The sequence below is a fragment of the Sander lucioperca genome, chromosome 17 (assembly GCF_008315115.2).
Source record: "Sander lucioperca isolate FBNREF2018 chromosome 17, SLUC_FBN_1.2, whole genome shotgun sequence".
In the NCBI taxonomy this organism is placed as follows: domain Eukaryota; kingdom Metazoa; phylum Chordata; class Actinopteri; order Perciformes; family Percidae; genus Sander; species Sander lucioperca.
This window is the reverse complement of record NC_050189.1, coordinates 31117010-31141589: the sequence shown is the minus strand read 5'-3', so window position 1 is coordinate 31141589 and position 24580 is coordinate 31117010. Positions and strand designations below refer to the sequence as shown.

General features: G+C 40.4%; 2 protein-coding genes across 5 annotated transcripts; both read left to right on the top strand.

The window, feature by feature from the left end:
• Nucleotides 1–532: 532 nt before the first annotated feature.
• On the top strand, nucleotides 533–10905 carry si:ch211-212k18.7 (macrosialin). 2 transcript variants are annotated; one of them, XM_031290073.2, is made up of 7 exons: nucleotides 533–667; nucleotides 3262–3818; nucleotides 4439–4558; nucleotides 8412–8481; nucleotides 8807–8986; nucleotides 10069–10248; nucleotides 10281–10905. In XM_031290073.2, exons 1-6 carry the CDS (start codon nucleotides 619–621, stop codon nucleotides 10206–10208), a joined length of 1116 nt encoding a protein of 371 aa, XP_031145933.1. In that variant the 5' UTR covers nucleotides 533–618; the 3' UTR covers nucleotides 10209–10248; nucleotides 10281–10905. The 2 variants fall into 2 exon arrangements, with proteins under 2 accessions (XP_031145933.1, XP_031145923.1); XM_031290063.2 differs by having other exon boundaries at nucleotides 10069–10905.
• A 5143-nt stretch (nucleotides 10906–16048) lies between these two features.
• On the top strand, nucleotides 16049–24025 carry LOC116043426. 3 transcript variants are annotated; one of them, XM_031290100.2, is made up of 7 exons: nucleotides 16049–16286; nucleotides 16546–16658; nucleotides 17319–17429; nucleotides 20961–21014; nucleotides 22144–22302; nucleotides 23540–23662; nucleotides 23946–24025. In XM_031290100.2, the coding sequence occupies exons 1-7, from the start codon at nucleotides 16067–16069 to the stop codon at nucleotides 23982–23984; spliced, it is 819 nt and encodes a 272-aa protein (XP_031145960.1). In that variant the 5' UTR covers nucleotides 16049–16066; the 3' UTR covers nucleotides 23985–24025. The 3 variants fall into 3 exon arrangements, with proteins under 3 accessions (XP_031145960.1, XP_031145951.1, XP_031145942.1); XM_031290091.2 differs by having other exon boundaries at nucleotides 16543–16658; XM_031290082.2 differs by having other exon boundaries at nucleotides 16537–16658.
• Nucleotides 24026–24580: the final 555 nt, after the last annotated feature.

Genomic DNA, 24580 nt, shown 5'->3' with positions numbered 1-24580 from the left:
TATTGTTTGATAGTTTTATATATATATATATATATATATATATATATATATATATATGTCTGAAGATATACATAACAGGAATCCAACATATTGTTTGTAAAGCTAAAAAAAAGAATTTACACAACATTATAGGCTTGATAGGCTAACTGGCCCATAGGTAAGGTAGCCATACACAGATAGAGTTAAGCTTAAGGATTCACTGTTCCACATTTTAACATTAAAACGTGATGTATATATATGAATATGTCAACAATTATGTTAATAGCTTAGTATTGTATGCACCATAAAAAGGTATATCTAAAGGTTCTAGGCCACCCTACACGTTATGTAGGCCCAGTTTAACATGCAACTCAATTTTTAACATTATATTTTTCAGCTGAGGGGTCCTTGGCCTAAAAACGTTGATTGAAGACCCCTGGACTCATGTTTTACTTTCACAATTAGAGATACTCTTACTTTTTAAATAAATCATTTCCGGTTATGTGCTGTGCCTCTGCTAGCTTGACGCGGCTGTTTATGTATCAGTGGAGACGGAGCGCTGTTGTTGCACTCTGAGCTCGTGTCAGCAAAAGTGCAGCAGTAAACTAACGTTACCTGCTGTCAGACTCCACTGTCACCATGAAGACGACTGTTGTGTTCGCTTTTTTAGCCTGCCTGGCTGTTTCAGGTAAGACACTTTGTCTAAACTAAAAGCAAAAAAGAGGGGGTGTCTTTTCAGCAGTTTAGGGAAAGACTTTTTATGGAAAAAAATTATAAAATAATAAATAAATAAATAAATTGTAGGCCTACATGCTCAAGGACAAATACGTGTTTTATTATACAATTGTGTTGCTTCACGTTGGTGACTTAAATATCCAGCCTAAGTTGATTTAAAGTGTATTGTATACAGCCTTTATATTGGAGTAGGATTGTGTTTTTCTGGTTATTAGGACGTCTTAATGTTTCCTTTTTTTCGATGTAGAAATGAGACACGATGTGTTTTCATGAGACCTGACTGTGACTTCCTGGATTGTTTAGAGAACAGAAATTTCCGCAGTCTTCAGACAGTGTTGATCTGACTGAGTCAACATGTCTGCTGGCAGAAGAGTCAGGGTGAATATGCAACTTGTGTTGAAGCCCAAACTCCAGTGGATATTTTGCATTTGGCTTTTTTACGGGTGTAAAAGTAAATATTATACTTAAGTGCAATTGTGTCAAATTAGGCCTAATTACTCTACAGCGCTGTGGCGATAGGCCTGACACTGCTAAACTACTCAAAAATAATTATTAAACAGCCTAAAAGTGGTAAACACTTTATAGAAGTCAATCATCTAGTGAATAAAGCCCTGTCACCTCTTCTATCTGAGTCCTCAAATGGGGCATGGGACAACCAGTGCCTTATCAGAAAAAGACAATGTAGGCTAGAGAGCACATCCACGTAGTTGCTGGTGCAGGACAAAAAAGTAAATGTAGAAATGTTGCACTATTAAAGTATTTTTCGGAGCATTGAGCTGTTGTGTGGACTTTACCTTTTTTCTATAACCAGTGCCTGAACCTGCAGATAAGCTGTGGACTGAAAACTCATCACAGTGTCATAAATATAAATGTGCTGCAGCTTTGTGTGGCCTACTGAAATGTGGCTATTCCAGTTGACCTTATCAGCTGTGTGTTTGTTTAAACGAATAAGCTACTCACAGTTCAAAGATCGGCTGTAGTCAACAAACATCAGAGCTGCACTAATCAGTATTTCATTTTATTTTATATTGTTGTATTAATGAGACCTCAGAACATGATCCCCTAACTCCTCAGTTCCACTCCACTCAAGGCTGTTTTTAGCCTGTTTCAGCTCATTGTTTTGGTTTTAAAGCCCAAAAGTGAGTGTAGAGGTTAAGCCCAAGCTTTAAGCCCCTGAGGTGCTGTTCCACGGGTAGAGTAATTGATGCACTTTTTACCTTTTTGATCAATGAAAGTCCAAGTCATATTTGCCGTTAAAACCTTTGGTTCCATTTATTTCCATGATATCTTAGTTGGGTTTCCAGACAAATCATTGTTTGTATGTATGCCTGTGTGGTGTTGTGGTGTTGGTGTGCGTGTGTGCGTGTGTGTGTGTGGTCAAAAACTGTATGTGCTTCCGGGTTGCACCTGAGGAACCAAAGATTGGTTCCTATTCATACCAAGGGCACTAATTGGCTCTTACAGTTAGGCTATCATCCACTACATTTCCAGCAGCAGCAGACAGCTGTTTTCATTGAATTTAAATAACCCACTGTATACTATCTGCTCATAGAGCTGCAACGATTAGTCTACTAATCAATTACGCGATCAATAGGATAAAAATGTGATCATCAATTAATCGTTAATGTGTCATGCAAAATGGTTGTTTCAGCTTCTCAGGTATGAAAATCCTGCTCTTTTCTGTTTTATATTATATTAAACTGAATATCTTTGGGGTTTGGACATGACATTTAAAGACATCATCTTGGACTTTGAGAAACTGCGATGGACATTGTTCCCTATTTTCTTTCATTTTATAGACCAAATGATTAATTGAGAAAATAATCGGTGGATTAATCGATAATGAAAATAATCATTATTTGCAGCCGTACCTGCTCAGCACCAAACAGCAGAAAGGCAAAGTTAGTGGCTAGCTGGTGAGAAACATCTAGCAGCTAAAGAGGCAAGTTTTTTTTCCTCAGGACATGGTAAAGACCAAAACAAAGCTAAAAAGAGAAAATTATTTTCATTACATTCATCAGATGGCACAACTCCAAACGAGTGATAATGTTGCTCTGATTCATGTCAATTGCTTGCTGTCCTGTAACATCAACAGTTTTTAAGTTGATGATAGGGCTGCTCGATTATGGAAAAAAATCATAATCACAATTATTTTGGTAAATATTAATATCACAATTGTTTAACACAATGAATCATTGACTTTTGGAAAGATGTATTTATTGAATTTAAAAAACATAAGTAGTTCAACAAATCAACAGTGAAAACGCCTTGAACTGTGAAGTTTCTCTTAATACTTATATAAGATACCCGTTTGAACTTTTTTTTTCATTCAGAACCCAACACAAAATAAGAGTTTACTTGCATTGTTTTTTTTTGGTTTTTTTTTTTTATTATTAGGAGCCAAAAATCACGATTAAAATTATATTAATTGCACAGTCCTTGTTAATAATATGTTAGATGTTTTGTTTTCAGATGGTTCTTCTGAAGTGGTATAGCAGTGAACGTTGAAATCAATTTATTTCTCCCTCTCTGTCTTTTTGATTTAAGCACTGTCATTGGCTGAAGATGAAAAAAAGGCCAAACCTCCTGCAACCATGTCCCCTGCCATTGAGTTCAGCCCCCAAGCTTCATCTGGTACCACCACGACAATCATCCCCAAACCTACAACTACGACCCCCAAACCTACAACTACGACCCCCAAACCTACAACTACGACCCCCAAGCCTACAACTACGACCCCCAAGCCTACAACTCCGACCCCCAAGCCTACAACTACGACCCCCAAGCCTACAACTCCGACCCCCAAGCCTACAACTCCGACCCCCAAGCCTACAACTACGACCCCCAAGCCTACAACTACGACTCCCAAACCTACAACTACGACCCCCAAGCCTACAACTACGACCCCCAAGCCTACAACTACGACCCCCAAGCCTACAACTACGACTCCCAAGCCTACAACTACGACTCCCAAGCCTACAACTCCTCCTCAACCTACTCCCCCCACCAACTTGACTGTAGGAAACTACACCCTGATGGCAGACAAAACAGTTATGTGTGTGATGGCTCAAATGGCACTGCAGATCCGACTGGCAACACCAAAGGTACATTTCATCAGTCACAATAGACACAACAAGAGCCACAGCAAAGTCAAAGGCCTAGCTATTTTTTTGAGTAGGTTCTGATCTTAAACATGCATGTAGTAGTGATATCCAAAAGAACTTGGTGAAACTTTGTGTTTATTCTCTGAGCCCACTGCTAAGGCTGACCACTGACTGCTGGACATCTTTTACAAACGGAAGCTACAACACCATTACAACTAGGTGTATTAGGTGTCATTTTGCTTTTTTTTTCCTTAAAGATTATCCAGTTACTTACGTTACAGTTACAGTTACGTGGGCGTGGTAATGGGCTATCGAAGACAAAATGAACCGAAACAGACATTTCTAATCCAAATAGTTAGAACTTTCTGCACAAGCCTCTGACTCAGCTTTCAGCAATTCATTTGTCAGCATCCTGGTTTCAGGAATTGAGAAAAAAGGTTTTCATGGCAAGTTTTGATTTCCTCATTGTGGCACATTTGATTGACTGTGAGAGGTTAGATGCATGTCATGTGTCATATGACAGTTTACTCAGTCTACACGACAAGGTGATATTTGTTTCTTTACAGAAACACTGCAGGTACCTTCTGGACCATACTGATTTCTCTTTTTCTATCTTTCAGGCCAATGGAACCTTCATTGTTCAACCAAAGTCTACACATATAGAAGGAGTTTGTCAGGCAACCAAGGCCAACCTTACCATTGAATTCAAAGAGGGCTTCATCACCTTCATGTTCAACAAGGTATGACTGCTGTCCTAGATTTGTCACAAATATGGAAGTATAATATTGGTAGCTACAATGAGGTCAGTAACTCATCTTTGGCACTGATTTGGCATTTTACTTAACCCTCCTGTTGTCCTTGGGTCAGATTTGACCTGTTTTCAAAGTTTCTACATCAGAAATTTGGGTTTTCTTTTAATTGCCCAAAAATAACATGCGTTGTTCCATACAACGCTCTTCTCGAGTAGAATGAAGGGTCAGATAGACCCACATAGAATTTTGGTTGTTTTATGAAATTTTATAGCATTTGAAAAAACAATGAAATGGTTTCTGAACAGTATCCTGACTAAACTTTGACTGTTATTATCCACCCAATTGTGACAACTATTTGTGGAAATAATTCATAATTTCAGCTTTTTGTTTTTACTCAAAAATGAGGTATAATTTCATATAAATGAGGTTTATTCACCATGAATAAAAAAAAAAAAATTGATGATAGTGGTGAATTTGGTGGTAGTGAAAAAAAGCGCAGGAAAAGCAAGAAAAACCTCAAAAAAAGGGGTTGACCCGGCCTACCCGGGAGGACAACAAGTTGCATGGTCGACGGGAAGACAACACAAGGGTTAAAGTCTTAGCAATTAAATACTGTGACATAACCCATTCAGTCTTTTTTTGATGAATAACAAATTGTTTGAGCGGTACCTTCATATGCAGTACAGACTGGAGTCAGAGAAGAGTTGTTAAAAAAGGGAAGTTTAGTTGACAAGCCTGTTCTAAGAGCATGTGACAGGGAGTGGCCCACACTGCCTCACGCCACAGCGCTTGTGTAATTCACTTTGTGATTTTCGAAATGAAGAATAAAAACACCATCACAGTTTCTCAGAGTCTTAAAATATCTTATTTTGGCCGACCAACAGTCCGAAACCCAAGATGTGCAGTGTATCATGATATAAAACAGATCAAAGCAGGAACTCATCTCAATGGAAGAGTTTGAAATAGTGAATGTTTGGCAATTTTGCTTAAAAAAATGACTGAACCAATCGGCAATCAAAATAGTTGCTTAAATGTTTTTCTGTCAGTCGACTAATCGAATAATTAACTAATCGCTTCAGCTCAATGAGTTTGAATCCTTGCGAAACTGAATCTCAAAGTTATTTAGATTAAGCTCTAAAAATTGTAAGAAATAAAAGTTAAAAAATGTAAACTCAAAAGACTGACGTTCAAAAAAGAACAAGAAGATGCTGTCAGACAGTAGTTTAATGACTACCATTGCTCTTTGCTGATGAGAAAGTGAGAGAGAAAATTATAAGAGATTTGGTAGCTTTGGTTTGGTTACATTTTGATATTAAAGCTACTAGTGCAGTGCCCGTTGAAAATGTGCCTGTTTGGAACGGGCCGATAGCTTGGCGTGTGGTATTGCAGCTTGTAGAATTCATGAAAACCAAACTGTACCCCAAAATTACTTACAGAAGGACCCCGAAACTACTTCATTTGCAACTCCCCTGTATACCCTATTGACTTACTGATTTACCTGACAGAGAACGTTGCAGATTCAGAATGTAATCACAAGAAATCGCAATGAAAATGTGGAGTAATGTGGCCGGTGGGTAGAGCAGACACACATATATTTAGAGGTTTATACCTCAACGCAGTGGTCCAGGGTTCGAATCCGACCTGTGACGATTTCCTGCATGTCTTCCCCCTCTTTCTCCCCTTTCTCACCTAGTTGTCCTGTCGAATAAAGGCGGAAAAGCCCAAAAAATAATGGGGAGTAATCAGACATTAGCCTCCTGGACTCATGGTAGTGCGCTACCCACCCGGCCCCTTATGAGAGCTAAACAGCACCTATCTGCATTAATCAACCACCAAAACCGGACTGTGTGTGTGTGTGTGTGTGTGTGTGTGTGTGTGTGTGCACACGCAGAGAGAGAGAGAGAGAGAGAGAGAGACAGTGTTGTCTCGTGTTGTATGATCGTTAACGAATTTAACACTTCAGCAGAGGTGTTAATTTCCATACAGGTTTAGTGGCTTGACAGTTAACGGTGAAGTAGGGGATTTGATTTGCGGGGGTATTTTGGCGACGGTAATGTTATTAGTTAGCAGTAGACTTAATTAACCCGGGAAACGATGAAAAGTGCTGTGTCTGCCCGGTTCAGCTCTGAGATTTTCTCGCATTGCACAGCACTGTGAAGGAATAATCTGAAGCGCCTTTTCTTTCCACCGACCTTATTCCACACAACAGTCGCGATGAGCTGTATTTCACATTTTAGCTGCCAAAGCTCCGCTGCTTTCTTCGACCCTCTCTGTCTCTGGTCCTGCGCTCTGCTCAGTCAGTCTTTGGTGTTTTTTGCCCCCAACGTCTCCTTCCAGGTAGCAATGGTTATGTTTAGGGTTAGGGTTAGCTGCCTGGAAGGCGCCATTGGAGGTAAAAAACACCATTGAGCGTGGGCAGTGCGAGAGGGGGAGTGGCCAGCAGCTAGGGCAAAAGCCAATGTGTGCTTCTTTTACGATATATATTTAACGATATCTTTTGCATTTCTAATCCAAACAAATTTGGCACCGCACTTACTCGTACCCGTAGCAAGACACCTGTCAAGTTTGAAATCCATAGGACTAACGGTTCGAGAGATATGTGCATAACACATAGACAGACAGACAGACAGACAGACAGACGTTCCTGCATTTTATAGATAGATAGTGTGTAGTTTCTGTCTCCCCCATGAGGAACAGTTTGCAGCATTGGTCTTGTGTAGTGTTTGGTGAACTTATTGTATATTTGAATTTTCTCTGTGTACTTCATTTACAGTACTCTAATCACTGAGAATTAGAATTGCTAAAAGTGTTTTAGGTTAGCAACAGCAGTGTGTAACTGGTTCAAACAGAATTAAGTCATATGAAACGTGTGTGTTTCATATGGTAACAAAATATGTTTTTATAAATTAGTGTATAGTTTTTGCAGGAGTGTTTCAATTTGCAAAGGGTCTGAGGTGTTCTGGTGTGTGGTTGTGCTAATTGTGTGTAGTGCTCTGAAAAACCGGTCCCTGTTTTCAAAATAGTGCAAGACATAATGTCAAAACCATGCAATGTAGACTTACCACGAGTAGTCTCGCTTTGTCAGACCCTCCTCCACAGCGCTGCGTAGGAGGGTCTGGCTAGTCCACACCGCATTCTGGGATGGGAGAAAAACGTGCTCTGGTTTATTGGCATTTCTTTAAACCAATCACAATCATCTTGGGCGGTGCTAAGCACCGGGCAGAACCATAGTGCCGCTGCAAAATAGCCTCGGGAAGGAACTCGTTTTGGTGGAACGTGTGTGCATGAAAGTAGTTTTAGTCGTGCAACAGAAAACTCAGATTGGACAGATAAGTCTAGCTAGCTGTCTGGATTTACCCTGCAGAGATCTGAGGAGCAGTTAACCATAGTTCTCAGAAATCCACTGGAGTTTAGAACGCCAACACAAAGAAAGAGGAAGGTAACGGACATCCGGCTGAAAAGAGTGAAATCCGGCGGAATTTCCGATGGCAACGGAGCAAACCATGAGTTACAGGATTGTGAAACGAAGGTTTATGTCGGTTCCAGGCTTAAAACTCTTCATATAAGCATTTTCTAAAAAGTCAATGGAGATATTGAATAGGGAAAACCACTACTTGAACCAGAGCCGTTCAAAAAGTCACTGTTGAGCTCTATAAAATGATGCACAGTAGAGCCTGGCAATATTCTTAATGAATCACATTGTTTGTTCATGTAAATTAAAAACAATATCTCACATTTGATTACAGTAAGGATTTAAAATGCTCTATGTAGCACCTTGAATACTCACTGCCATTGGAAAACAACTTTGGTAAAAAAGACGTGTCCTATTTTCTTTCCTCAGAGCATTGAGAAAAATACCGTCTACGTTGATGCTTTGTCTTTCACCCTCAACTACCCCTTAGACAAAAAAGGTAAGTTGGGAATACGCAAATTTTATTCATCCCTCTACGTATGATATACTGTCATGTTAACAATTAAACTAGACTATCTGGGTCCACTGCAGGTGCACTGATAATTCAGCTGCAGGTGGGTGTTGTGCAAGACAAGAGGCAACTTCCCTGTTTGTGTTTAACTATATATAGACCGTGGAATTGCTGTTAAGCATGCACTGCCAGTAACAACCAACCTGCTTTCAGTGCAATGCAGTGAAACATGTTTGGCTCCATATCTGATCATCAGCATATGTTTTGACGGGAATCGTCATTCTGCCCTGAAAGCACCTGCTTTGTTTTACAGTTGCAAACGGACCCCCGTACACTGCCAACAACAAGTCAATGAATCTCTTCGCTGCAACGATCGGACACTCCTACTCCTGCAAGCGTGAATCACTCTACATGGGGAACGGACTGTACCTGGATGTCAATCAAGACCGGATGCAAGCCTTCAATCTGACCAAGAGCAACGAGTTTGGCACTTGTAAGTGTCTTTATGAAGTAAAATGAGTCATTGGTCTTGGCTCAATGAGAGCTTATTATCAGTACATGTAGCTGTCTATTAAATGCATTGTTAGATCCATTAATGAAAGTAAGAAGTAATCCTTATACAATGTTCTGCAGTACCACAATGTTAAGTACTGCATTACAAGTAAAAGTCCAGCATTCAAAATGTAATTTAAGTAAAAGTTCCAGCAAAATGTATTCAAAGTATCAAAAAAGTAAAAGATGTCATTACGCAGAAGGGCTCCTTTCATAATCTCATTAGTATATAAAGTACAGTATTGTAAGGTAGCTGTATTGTGCAGTTTAAATGATAAAAATGGATCTTCTTTTTACAAACTGATCATAAGTTTTGTCTGTAAAAGCTAAATCTAAGTAAGTAAGTAATCAGTATAGCTCTAAAACCAACTTAGTTGTGTAAAATGCACAATATTTTTTTTTAAAAGGACAATTTATGTAGTGGAGAAGTATAAAGTACCATAAAATAGAAGTACTCAACTAAAGTGCACGTAACTCTAAAATGAATTGCAGAGTACAGCACTTTAATAGGTGTTAATAAGGTATTTAGTTACTTCCACTAATGAATAGCCATCATCACAGTTTAATCTCTACGCGTCAGTTGGGTAAAACAGTTGAGCAGTGTATTAACACACTCAGTAATTATAACCAGTCGCCTGCAGGCCAGGAATAACAGGTTTAACTACAGTCTAACTGTACCAGCGAGCTGTACATTATATTTTCATCGTAATCATAATTGTTATATTCACATTAGCAGGCAAAACAAATGGTGCATGTTTAGCCGTGAGACTTCTTTTCATACTGCGAAAGCACCACTTTACAGTGTGTGCATGTATAGTGTGTTAATATTTGCTCATTGATATTTGTTGTATAGTTGTTAGACAACTAGAATTGTTTCTTTGTTTTATTGGTTGTCAGAAGTAAGTCTGATATGTGTGTGTGTGTGTGTGTGTGTGTGTGTGTGTGTGTGTGTGTGTGTGTGTGTGTGTGTGTGTGTGTGTGTGTGTGTGTGTGTGTGTGTGTGTGTGTGTGTGTGTTTTCCAGCTGACATCTGTCCGGCTGACAAGCCTGACTACCGCGTTGCCATTGCGGTGGGTGTGACGTTGTTGGTGCTCATCATCATCGTGGTGGTGGCCTACCTGCTGGGCCGCAGGAAGAGGGCCGATGGCTACCAGTCTCTGTGAGGGAGGCCGGGCACACTTCAATCAGAGGTTACTCCTATTATAATCAGTGAGGCTGTGATCTCACTCAGGGGCTAAGGGGCATTCCCACTAAAGCCTAACGTGCCATTTCTCTGTTCTTTCATGATTTGGTTTACCCAATTTACTGTTATTAACAGTGTTTAAACTAGGGGTCCCGAGTATGGAGGCCAGAGTGTGCCAATGGAATAATTGTAGACCTTAAAAGTGTTTGATAGTAATGAAACTGATGAACTTAAATTGATCCATTTAAATGCTATTATATAAATTGATTAATCAAATTACAATTCAAACACTTGCATTGATAAAGTCAAAGTGAAAAATAAATAGATATTTAAACTTGCCAATTAATTCATCTATTTTGTCTTTAAATGCTCAATCAATCATTGAATTTTAAGATGGAGTCACAAAATACGTTTTAAAGGGCATTTAGACTTATCTTTTAGTTATCTCATTTACTGACTTGTCTGTCTATCATATTCCCTTATCCAATTCGTCTGTTTCCTTTTTAAACATTTAGAGTTGTGAACGATTTGATTGAACAACTCTTGTATCTTTAATTTAAAGATGCTTAAACATTGTGTCACCTAAAAGTTAGATCTAAAGTCAGCTTCTTGTTTGGATGGACTGTAGATCTTACTTTTAGGTGACACAGTGCTTAAACATCTTTAAATTAAATAAACAAAGTTAAAGTTAATTCACTGATTAAAGGAACACGCCGACTTATTGGGAATTTAGCTTATTCACTGTAACCCCCAGAGTTAGACAAGTCGATACATACCCTTCTCATCTCCGTGCGTGTTGATAGCTTATTCACTGTAACCCCCAGAGTTAGACAAGTCGATACATACCCTTCTCATCTCCGTGCGTGTTGTAAGGCTGTCTGACGGTTCCAGCGGCATCAGGCCAGCACATAACATGCAGGTGAATGGTTCCAGTAATCCTACTGCTCCGAATAAGTGACAAAATAATGCCAACATGTTCCTATTTACATGTTGTGATTTGTAGAGTCACAGCGTGTACAAAAAACAACGTAACATGAGACACAGCCATCTTCTAACCGTAAACAAACAGGGAACTATATTCTCAGGTGGAAGAATATAGTACTTGGGCGGAATGATTTGCTTTGCAGCAAGCCTGTCTGAGACTATAGTTCCCGGTTTGTTTATGGTTAGAAGATGGCTGTGTCTCATGTTACGTTGTTTTTTGTACACGCTGGGACTCTACAAATCACAACATGTAAATAGGAACATGTTAGCGTTATTTTGTCACTTTTGTCACAATTCGGAGCAGTAGGATTAGTGGAACCATTCACCTGCATGTTCTGTGCTAGGCTAAGCTACCGGTGGAGCTGTCAGACAGCGTTACAGCACGCATGGAGATGAGAAGGGTATGTATGGACTTATCTAACTCTGGGGGATACGGTGAATAAGCTAAAGTCCCAATAAGTCGCCGTGTTCCTTTAAAGTTTAGATTATAACACAACATGAAACTGAAAGTTTTAATTGTGTGTTGGACTGTGATGCAGACATGTAAGTAAATATAATAACAGTTTAAATTTAAAAACTTTACAATTTATTTTGTTATTTAATTCTAAAAAGCAATTAAGAAAACAAGAAAATATAATAAGTAATTGCTAAATTTAATGATATATAAATAACTTTGAGTTTAATAATGCATTACCTAAATGCAAATGAATGAAAAATGAATCAATTTGCTTTGTATTATTATTCCAGTAGCACGCTCTAGACTCTATACACTTTTTTTTAGATTTTCCATGCCAGTAGCCAATCCTTATATGTGAGGAGAGTTTTACTCAAAGAGTTTGACCCCTGAATTGTATTCTCATCAAACTGGACAAGCCTCTGAAATAGCATTTGTATATTGGGACACTAAAAATAACGATGTTAATAACGACACATCTATAAAGACTGACATCTTCATAACTACTTAAAGTAAAAAACTGACGAAAATGTCTCGTTAGAATCAGTTTGGGTTATTTTTTCCATAGAGAACTAGTGCGTTAGTGGTCATTACTTCATATGATAATGATGTCATTCTATATTAAATTCTTGGCTCCTTTTTTCAGCCTAGTCCCACATTATACTCTCCCTTAGCAGTGGAAGCGGGAAGTAAACCAGATTTTATCATCTGCTTTTTGATTTAAATTGTATTCAGCTTGTCTCAGCAAATATACGACAAAGTACATTTTAATGTTTTTTCATTGTTTTAAGATTATGTGTAAATGTTTTGTTATTCCTTTTTTTTTAAAGAATCAAATATTGTGTCTTCTGTCTAATAGGGATTTTATGTTTTAAAAAGAAGGGAAGTTATCCAATCAGTAACGTTACAGGTGATTGTACTGTGTATGTTTGCATTATTAATATGCACAAAGGGAAAATTGTAGGGGTATGTGTTGGAGATTGTTAAAACCTATAGTCAACAATAAGTGCACTGATTTCTGTCCCAACTTGATTGCCTTTGTCTTTTTCATACAATATGTAGATGATACTGTGTTTAAATGTAGGGATGGACCGTCCATGTTGGTCAGTAAGGAGTCTGGTCGGATCCTGATTAGATTTTTTTAAATGAGTCACGCATTAATCACATCTCAGGAGTCCATCTCTCCTCCCTCGCCAAGTCAACTCTCACAGACTATACTGCCTTGAAGGAGTAGTTTAACATTTTGGGAAATACGCTTATAGATTGTATAGCAGAAAGGAAATAAGCATATTTCCCATAATGTCAAATTTGTCCTGTAAATATTGGTTAAGGGGCGTAACACAGAAACATTATGCTGTTGAGAAAGAAATCCCACCAAAATGTGAACCTGATGGTGGCATTATTTTCTCAACTGCAGTTTCCAAGGTCTAGAATGAATGTTGAACCTCAAATATTAAATGAAAAGTTATTAAACCAAAATGGCAGAATTGCAATTTGAGTACACAAGTAAAATAAAATATTTTTTCTAATCCCCAAATCCTAGCTTTGTGTCAAAGGGTCAGTTAGCCCACATTATAAAGAGACATATTTGATCCCATATCTCTAGTGGTATTTAGTTGCGCAGGTGGTTTCAGTTTTATGTTTAGGTTTTGATTTACTCATTTTTCAAAACTTCTGCCGCCACTTTAATAAAATGATGGTGAATAGGCTTTTCAAAGCATTGAAAAATAACATTTGAAAAATAAACAGTGGCAGATATCTCAAAACCTGGACAAAAACAAAATAATCTGCATGGTCAGATACCACTAAAGATAAATGTGATTTATGTCTTGTTTGTTTGTGTGAACTGAACCTTTAAGTATTTTAAGAAGTAGGCTAGACTTACTTTAAATAATACTCAGTGTGCTTGTGTTATAATGAAAATTGGCATGGCGGGTGGGGTCGGATGTCTGGATGTGATGTTACTGATTCAGTTTGTCCCTGTATAAATGTCCCTCAGTGAGTGTCAGCTTTTGCAGTACTTGTGGAATTGAAGAGTTAGACTTAGACCTGCTGCTCACAGCTGTACTTCCAGATTTTATCCATCAGGTGATGCTCTGAAGTTAGGAAGCGAACAGAAATAAGGGACCTTGCTGTGTGTACAGTTATCCCAATGTGTGAGCACTTTTACCTGTTGTAGACTTCCTGTGCCAATAAAGACATATTTCTAAGTGTGTGTGTGTGTGTGTGTGTGTGTGTGTGTGTGTGTGTGCGTGTGTGGGTGTGTGTGGGTGTGTGTGTGTGTGTGTGTGTGTGATAGGCAGCTTCAACAGCAGATGTGTGGTCAATCTTAATATCACTAAATATTTAATAAGTAATGTACGGTACTTCACCGTCATAAATAGCAAAAATCAAGTAAGTAATTTGACATTTATGAAGCATTTTCAAAAACATGATTACCAAGTGCATCCCAGCTTAAAATAAATACAAAAAAGATAAGATAATAAAAGCATTTTAATAAATATTTAAAGCTATAGTGCATAGTTTCTGTCGCCCCCATGAGGAATTCTAAGTAATGACAACAAAACTGTCAGTGCCCAACATCATTTTCTAAACATAGCCATACTGAGAACTACAGAGAGAGCTGTGTGGAGCTGATAGTCTTAATTAGCTTTGTAGCAACTCATTTGGTAATGGCTTAAATGTAACAGACATTCATTATTATAAAAAAGTCACACACTAAAGCATTAAATCAAAGAGCGCAAACATTGTTAGAGGATAAGATCAAATTAGAGCAAGGGTGCATCAATACAATGTGTTTGAGAATGCAGTCAGTAGGTCTGAGATGATTGCTGATCTGAGCGGCTCGCGGCCCGTTTCACAAAAGACAGAAATTCTAACAGAAAAACAGTCAAACTTAAAGTGCTCATATTATGCTCATATTATGTTTGGCTTTTTCCCTTTCCTTTATTGTGTTATATATCTTTTTTTGTGCACGTTATAGGTTTACAAAGTAAAAAAGCCCAAAGTCCACCCCAAAGGGACTTACCATCTCCAACAGAAAACACTGTTCACAAACTGCTCCAAACAGCTCTATTGTAGTCCAGCCTTTACTTCAGAGACAAACGTGGTCACTTTGTAACACACGTTATAATGCTCGCCTAGCTGCTAGCGTGGCACGCCCTCATACTCTGCTTCTGACTGGCTAGTAGTCCTTACTTAGGTACTGTCAGGGCACGCCCTCATACTCTGCTTTTGACTGGCTAGTAGTCCTTACCTAGGTACTGTCAGGGCATGCCCTCATACTCTGCTTCTGACTGACTAGTAGTCCTTACTTAGCTACTGCGCATGTGCGACTCCCAACAAAGATAGAATAGAAGTGAGATGTCTCACTCTGTAGCTAAAACAGAGCGCTCAACACACAGGGTGAAAAGAGATATATAAAAAAGATGGTGTTTTATGAAAATTAAACCACGTAAACCTATTCTGATATAACCTCTAAATACAATTATGAACCTGAAAATGAGCATAATATGAGCACTTTAAACAAAATTATATATGACCTCAGACCTCAGTTCTCCTGCTGCATTTATAAAATATCTGATCAGATAAGTCCTTTATATTAGCTGTGTTTCTGCTAAATGATTGACATATTTTGGTAGACACAAAACTGGAGTTAATTAGCCATGGCAAATGTAAATTCACAAACAAAAAAAACAACATTCTCTATATTTGTAAAAGAAATGCAACTCTATATATCAACGATTTCTGACTTGCAGAACAGAGAAAAAAAAAGAAAAAAAATGAAAACATTGGTTGTCTGTAATACATTTAATGTTTTTTCAACAGTGCTAACTGTGTACTTTCGTTTCTGTATTTCTTTTTATCTTATCCTTTTTTTCCTTTTAATCTTTCTTTGCCTGTTGCTTTTCTTCTATCTTGTCACCATATGTTTGTACTTTTGATATTTTCTATCAATACTGTATGTCATGCTTAAAATTTTAATTAAAGTACAAAAAACAAAAAAAGTTAATTAAGATAAAATAAGATAAGATAGACTTTATTAATCCCACACTGGGGAAATTCATGTGCTACAGCAGCTCACAAGAAAACATTTTTTTACACACATCAGAATAACAAATAAACATTAAGTAGACATAGGAGAAAAAATATACATAAAGTATAAGAAATAGAAAAAATAGAATTAGTTATTATAATAATAATAATAGTAATAAAACAAACATATTTACACAATAAACACCCTTACATAAACAGGCAGTATATAAACACAGATATACAGATGACTAGAAATGACATATTGCACAGTTGGAGGTAACAAGTGATAAATAAATAAATATAATATAAATAATTAGTCACATGATCATCGTTTATACAGCTGATGATGGTGTCTGAGAGGAAACATGCAGCCGGAGGCATGTTGCAACACTTTGGAGGAGGGTCTGGCAAAGCGAGATTATGTTGCATTGACCGTAGGCATTGACAGACAGACGCGGGGCGGGACTCGATCACCCAAATCCACAGAGTTGTTGCAAAACCTCCGATCTGCAGCCTCGGGAGTCTCGGACCGCTGCAAAACAAGTTTAAAAAGGGAAATTGTCGCTGATATCGTGACCATGGAAGGTAAAAACACGCTTTGTTAATATATTATTGTATTTAATAACTTTGAGTTAACAGTGAGGAAAGAAGGGCATGACGATCTGTTGTTTGTGCAGAGTGATGAAATCCAGATGTTTACTACTTGAGATACTGAAGTCGATTTCCGCTGCATGCCTGCAATGCATGCGCAACTCTTTTCCACCGTAGGCTACAACTGTTCCTGCTAAATGTCCAAATAGAAGACATAAAGTAAGAGTAGCTTTGGCTGTTTCAGATGAAGCAGCAGTTGTGGAGGAAGGCATTAGCCCAGCCCAGAGCCCTCTGGTCGCTGTCAGCTTCCAGAGAAACGTCCATAGGAATAAGAAGTACCTGGAGGCTGAACCCAAAGCTCTGGGGGTACAGTGTGTGTGTGTGTGTGTGTGTGTGTGTGTGTGTGTGTGTGTGTGTGTGTGTGTGTGTGTGATCTGCAGCTCCAACAACAGATGTGTGGTCAATCTTTTTACTTCGTTTACTCAAGTAATGTACGGAACTTAAGTTGTGAGAAAATTGTAATTTACTTCAGTATGCCACTTTTACCTGCTTCATACTTATCCTACCTACTTTTCAGAGGAAATATTAATGTGTCAGTTTCACAGCTGTTACAGTTACTAGAGTGTGTTTAAACAGTATCTATATTTACAGCATAATAAAAAATAAAAAATAAAACATTATAATGCAATACGGTAATATATTTTATATATTACCAGGGGCATTGGTTTGGTTTAAGAAGTGTAATTACATGATTACTTAGAATCCTTTTTACTTCCTTAATAGATACTTTATGATAGATACTGTATTTTCCATATTACTTATACACAGAGTTTTGTGCTTTATGCCTTATCTTTGACTGGTGTGTGTGTGTGTGTGTGTGTGTGTGTGTGTGTGTTTGTGTGTGTGTGTGTGTGTGTGTGTGTGTGTGTGTGTGTGTGTGTGTGTGTGTGTGTGTGTGTGTGTTTCAAACCACACATACCACAAGTTTTGCAATCTTAATAGAAAGTCTTCTCTCTGCTGTCCCAGATCACTCAGATTGGTCTGAGTTTGTTTCAGATCATCTGTGTGGGTGTGTTTCTGTCCAAAGGCTTGAGCTTTGTGACCACTGACATACCTCTCCTCATTTCATCTATACTGGTAAGTATGTGGCTATATCAAATATTATACCATAATTCAAAAAAAGCTGATCTGAATCTGAATATATATAAGATGCTAACAGGGTGTCAAGCTTTTATGCCCAGGTAGTGGTAATGGTAATGGTGTCCTGTCTCTCGTTATCGCCCTCATTGCCTTGTGTATTTAGTGCTCCCTTTATCTGGTGTCAGTTTTCCAGCTTTTTCCCTAGCGTGGGTCCGTGTTTTTAGTGTTCCTGGGTTTTCCCTGTTGTCTCGGCTTTTCAACAGGGTACCTTTGTGAGTTTTTGTTTGTTTCCTGCCTGTTTTTGGACTCTGTAAGCCTTTGGTTATTTAAAGGACAATTCTGGCGCAAAATTAACCTAGGGGTTAATAACACATGGGTACCGAGTCAACCGTTCTCTGGGATATGTTTTCATGCTAATCGAATGTGACCAGTTTTAGCGCAAACCGCTAATTAGCTTATAAAGCTAGTCATCGGGGCACGGGTAAAGTAAAAAGAAATTGCTATTTCTATACCACTAACAAGGCTCAAAATAGCACCACACTTCCACGGTAGCATAATGAGGGTAAACATGTAAAACGAAAGATCGAGAACTTTGTAAGTGTACAGTTTATTAAAAAGATAGTTTATAAAGACAGTACCGTTCTCGTATACAGGCAGGCTTGGGAAAACAGGTGAGGGTAGGAACGAAAACTGACCGTTATCGAGAGCTTTGCCTTCTGGCTCAGCTCTCTTTTTGTCACAACGGTGCGATAAATTGAATGTAATACCGCACCCGCTGCGCTGATTCTCCGACCAATCTCCCGCTCCATTGTCCCCTCACTCACGAACAAGACCCCAAGGTACTTGAACTCCTTCACTTGGGGTAAGGACTCATTCCCTACCTGGAGAAGGCACTCCATCGGTTTCCCGCTGAGAACCATGGCCTCCGATTTAGAGGTGCTGATCCTCATCCCAGCCGCTTCACACTCGGCTGCGAACCGATCCAGTGAGTGCTGAAGGTCACAGGCCGATGATGCCATCAGGACCACATCATCTGCAAAAAGCAGCGATGAGATCCCCAGCCCACCGAACTGCAACCCCTCGCCACCCCGACTACGCCTCGATATCCTGTCCATAAATACTACAAACAGGATTGGTGACAAAGCGCAGCCCTGGCGGAGGCCAACTCTCACCTGAAACGAGTCCGACTTACTGCCGAGAACCCGGACACAGCTCTCGCTTTGGTTGTACAGAGATTGGATGACCCTGAGAAGGGACCCCCTCACCCCATACTCCCGCAGCACCTCCCACAGTATCTCCCGGGGGACCCGGTCATACGCCTTCTCCAGATCCACAAAGCACTTGTAGACCGGTTGGGCATACTTCCAAGCTCCCTCCAGGATCCTTGCGAGAGTAAAGATCTGGTCCGTTGTTCCACAACCAGGACGGAATCCGCATTGTTCCTCTTCAACCTGAGGTTCGACTATCGACCGAACCCTCCTTTCCAGCACCTTGGAGTAGACTTTACCAGGGAGGCTGAGAATTGTGACCCACCAGGGAAATTGACGACAATCCCCCATCATCCTCCAGCTCTGCCTCTACCATAGAGGGCGTATTAGTCGGATTTCGGAGTTCCTAAAAGTGCTCCTTCCACCGCCCTATTACCTCCTCAGTTGAGGTCAACAGCGTCCCATCCTTACTGTACACAGCTCGGATGGTTCCCCGCTTCCCCCTCCTGAGGTGGCGAACGGTTTTCCAGAAGCACCTTGGTGCCGACCGAAAGTCCTTCTCCATGTCTTCTCTGAACTTCTCCCACACCCACTGCTTTGCCTCTTTCACAGCAGAGGCTGCAGCCCTTCGGGCCCTTCGGTACCTTGCAACTGCCTCCGGAGTCCTCCGGGATAACATATCCTGGAAAGACTCCTTCTTCAGTCGGACGGCTTCCCTGACCACCAGTGTCCACCATGGTGTTCGTGGGTTACCGCCCCTTGAGGCACCTAAGACCCTAAGACCACAGCTCCTCGCCACAGCTTCAGCAATGGAAACTTTGAACATTGTCCACTCGGGTTCAATGCCCCCAGCCTCCACAGAGATGCACGAAAAGCTCAGGGGCCTCCTCCAGACGTTCCCAATTTACCCGCACTACCCGTTTGGGCTTACCAGGTCTGTCCAGAGTCTTCCCCCACCCCCTGACCCAACTCACCACCAGATGGTGATCGGTTGACAGCTCCGCCCCTCTCTTCACCCAAGTGTCCAAAACATACGGCCTCAGATCAGATTATAAAATCGATCATTGACCTTTGGCCTAGGGGGCTCTGGTTCCAAGTACACTTATGAGCATCCCTATGTTCGAACATGGTGTTCGTTATAGACAATCCATGACTAGCACAGAAGTCCACACAAACAACCACTCTGGTTTAGATCAGGGAGGCCGTTCCTCCCAATCACGCCTCTCCATGTGTCTCCATCATTGCCCACATGCGCGTTGAAGTCCCCCAGGAGAACTATGGAATCCCCCACTGGAGCCCCATACAGGACTCCACTCAAGGTCTCCAAGAAGGCCGGATACTCCGAACTCTTGTTTGGTGCATATGCACAAACAGTCAGAGTTTTCCCCCCCACAACCCACAGGCATAGGGAGGCGACCCTCTTGTCCACCGGGGTAGCGGCGCTCAGCCGGGGGCTTGTGAGTATCCCCACACCCGCCCGGCGCCTCACACCTTGGGCAACTCCGGAGAAGAAAAGAGTCCAACCCCTATCCAGAAGTATGGTTCCAGAACCGAGACTGTGCGTAGAGGTAAGCCCCACCAGATCTAAGCGCTCCACCTCCCGCACCAGTTCCGGCTCCTTCCCCCAAAGAGAGGTGACATTCCATGTCCCCAGAGCCAGCGTCTGCTGCCCGAGTCTGGTCCGTCGAGGCCCCTGACCTTCACTGCCACCCGTGTGGCAGTGCACCCAACCCCAGCGGTTCCTCCCACAGGTGGTGGGCCAATGGGATGGAGAGATGGATGCCACGTAGCATCCATCTCTCCATAGCTGTGCCCGGCCGAGCTCCGTGGCAAACCCGGCCACCAGACCGCTCCTCCATCTGGGCCTGGCTCCAGACGGGGGCCCCGGGCTTCCTCCGGGCAGGGTCTCTCTATCTCTTCCTCGTTCTGTCATAGGGTTTTTGAACCATTCTTTGTCTGGCCCCTCACCTGAGACCACTTTGCCTTGGGAGACCCTACCAGGAGAACAAAGCTCCAGACAACACAGCCCTCAGGTTCATAGGGACACACAAACCTCTCGACCACGATAAGGTGATGGTTCCCGGAGAGGATTATTTACTGGGCAAACCTCTGAACAGTGGTGACGCAATAACTCAGATTTCTTTTCTTTCATTCTTTACTTTACTTACTTACTTTTCTTTATTTCCACTTGCTCTCCTAGTTGTAGTCCCAGCCCCAGCAGGCATTTTTCAGCTTTTTTGTGACTGTGCTGTTAACTGGCGAAACTCTGGTTGGCAGCTGCAACTTTTGGTTGTGTAATTTGTGTTCTCTTCATTCACAGGTGATAATAGCTGGGAGTGTAGCTGTAGCAGCACAGAACCTCCATCTGCCGACGGTAAGTCACCTGGCTGGAGTGGAGACCCCACATGATTGCCAATTCTGTATAGGCAATAGCCAACGAGCAGATCCACAGGCCTACTGCCTTCAGAAAGTACCAGAATATATTGAAATGTCTTGTAATGAGAAATGTTGACTATATTGCACTTTTGTGAACTGCCACAGAAAAATTACTGCTCTGTCACTTCCTCTAAGATGAGGAAGTTGGTGTTACGTTGACCACTGACCCCGTCACATCTGTCCATCTGTGGCCACATTCAGCCATGTTGCTCAGTTACATGTTAGCAAGCAGTGGAGAGAGCGCCGTTTAGTAAAGGAACAGGGAGTAGAGCAGCTTAACCCTCCTGTTCTCCTTAGGTCAAATTTGACCCCTTATTAAAGTTTCCATATCAGAAATTTGGGTTTGCATCAACCAAATTGCCCCAAAATAACATGGATGGTTTCATTCAACGCTATCCACAAGTAAAATGAATGACTACTTTCATTGAATTTTGGGTCTTTTATTCAGATTTATAGGATTTTATAGAAATGTTTAAATGGTTTCAAAACAGTATCCTGAATAAACTTTCACATAAACCAGTCTGTGATGCACTGAACATCCTCTGATCTTAACTAGTCAAAATAAATAAATTTCTGCTTTTTATCAACTCAAAAATTTGATATAATTTCATATAAATGAGGTTTATTGACCATGATTTCCAAGAATAAGTGTAAAACTCGTGTGAACAAGTTGGTATTAGTGGTTTATGTAATGGTGGTAGTGGGGAAAAAAACTTTAAAAAAGGACAAAAACGTGAAAAGAATTGTCAAAAAAAGTGTATACATTTTGACCCGGGAGGACAACAAGTTCATAGTTGACGGGAAGACAACACAAGGGTTAATATACAGGAGATGATGGTGTAATACACCGCAGAAAAGAGGGAAGCTGGTTAACTGGTTAAGCTGTGACGACTCAAAATAGTTGCAAATTTACCAAGTACAACTGTTTGTACATGATTTGCCTTTGCAATTTTAATTTCAGGATTTAAATATCAAGTTATTTTTCTCTTATTGTATCCAGCCTGTGAACGTCTAGCTAAGCAAATCCAGCATCATTCTAAAGAATAATAAAATCTCCTGTCTTTCAGCTGAGGGCCTGTTTGGGGATGCAGGTGGTGGCCAGTGGTGCCTCACTCCTCAACATGATCTGTATACTGATTAAAATGGATCACACGCCCTCTTTCTGTTGGAATTATTACTATCACAACGCCACAGTACATTGGGGCGAAATCTGCCATCAAATTGAGGTGAGCTATAACTGTTTGCTCTTTTTAAGAACAAGATTTTCATGGTTCAGAGTTTGATAAGATAAATAATGAAACTAGAGTAGTCTGGAGATTCAAAGTTACCTTTTAAAATCTGGCACATAAAGAGCAAGCAACAGTGGTTTCCTGTTATCATTTTTACAATGATGTGTTCATCTCAACAAAAACAAATGCACAAAACAAAGCATGTCTGTCAATTTTCTCAACAACTGTTCATCCGATCGACTTCACACTTGGCAGGTGTCTTGCTGAAGACCTAAGGAAGTGCAGTGTTAAGTGCGAGCTCTGGAGATCTACGGGACAAATGTATTTGTAGTGCGTTGTGTACACACTGTGTAGTGTTTTGAGTGGGACCCCTATTAACTGTTACTCTGCAGAACGGGATGGTGGGTACAGCTTGCTCTCCTTCCACTCGGTACAGAACATTCAACAACAGATGAAGAAAGAGAGACCCGAGATGTTACATTCTAACAAAATCAAACATTTCAAACATTAGTGATCTAGCTTTCGGAATGAACGCTTTTGTTCTGGGAAATAGTATGGTCCCAATAGCTAACTGTTAGCAAATTACGCATATACTCTAGCATTGTTAGGGGCAACTATGTCATGGCAGAGGTACTGTTAAGGACCCGAGTAAGTGCAGTGTCGAGTGTGAAGTTGTTTGTATGAGCAGTTCTCTTTAATTCTTTACAGTTTAGCTTTCAAATTTGATATATTTTGAAATATCAGTTGATTATGTGAGCACTGAAAGCACTTAACCCTAATTTAAAGAGTCCAGAGTTGAAGAGTAAGAAATGAAAGCCGTTGAAGTGTAAGTTGAAGTTTACAGGATTTTATTTAATTTTTACTTTACTGTATAAAATGTGTGACAAATACACACATAACAAAATTTAAATAGCTCCACTCTAAATAAGGCGATACATTGATATTGTATCAGGACATTGGATAAATGTACTACATTAACAAATTAGAAAAAAAGAATAAAGAAATAAAGAAAAAGCAACAGATGAAAGCAGTTGAAATGTCAATTGACATTTAATTGCCGTGTGAAAGCAGATGCAGTGTCAGTAAAGCAATAGAGGCACTTAAAAAAAGTGTAATCTTGTTCAGCTGCTGTTTTGAGTAGCCTTGTAATGCCGCACATCACATTTGTTTTTATTTTATCTTTCTTTCTTCTTTTGTCCAAGCATCATTTCTGCCAATCTTATCCCCATACCAGAGCATCCACTCACACATTCATGCGGAGGGTATAGTCATTGAGGCTGCTCTGTTGGCTATCTCCATCACTCTGGCCGCCTACAGCTGCAAGGTGATCAACTGCTGCTCGCCAGCTTCCAAAATGGTGAGTAAACGCTGACAATAGCTGTAGCAAATAGCAATACAGCTGCAAAGATTTTCTCGTTGTGTCACAAATCTTGCAACCACATCTGGTTCTATCATAGAGGTCCTCTCTGGATAACAAGGTTTACTCCTAATGCCAAAATATATACCAACCATACAAGAAACAGAAAGTTTCAGGGCAAGCACGACTTTGGGACCTTTAGCAGACTTTCATTACAATAACTTTTAATCAACCATTCCATGGCTTAAAATTTCGTCTTTTTCTTGTTTTCTGTCCCTCCCAGCCGGTGATCACTGTACAAGCGCCCCCTGTCCAACACTGAGGAGACAAAGTGGACGAGCGTGGAAGACAGATGTTTAGCTACTTACAAATGCTACACAAATTTAAAGCTGCACTAAGCAATATTTTTTATATCAACAATGGATCAAATGACTATGTGTAATGTGAAAGTTGTAGTGGAAAAACCCAAAGAGTTAAGCGTGGTTTATGATTTTGCTTTAAATCTACGCCGTGGCTATGTACATAGGTACGTAGAGACACAGACCCCACACCGGACCCTACGCCGTAGCCTGACGTGCACCTCTCAAAAGTGAAGTTACATCTTCATGTCGCGGCGACGCGAGTTGCTCGGCCGTGACTTAGTAGCGTTGCATTTCCCCCAACTCATTTCCTGGTTCTCCTTTTCCATAAACAACATGGAATCAAGGAGGACTTTTCCTGCTACATATTTCACATCAGAAAGCACAGGGGAGACACTTTGTTTCTCCCACTATGACTCTAAAGTTGCTACTCGCTCCAAAGCTAATCACGTCACTCTCTCAATCGCTCTACCACATGCCAGCTCTGCTATCCTCTTAAAGAGATAGACGCACACACACACCAACGCACAAGTATAAACTTCCGGCCACTTACATAGGC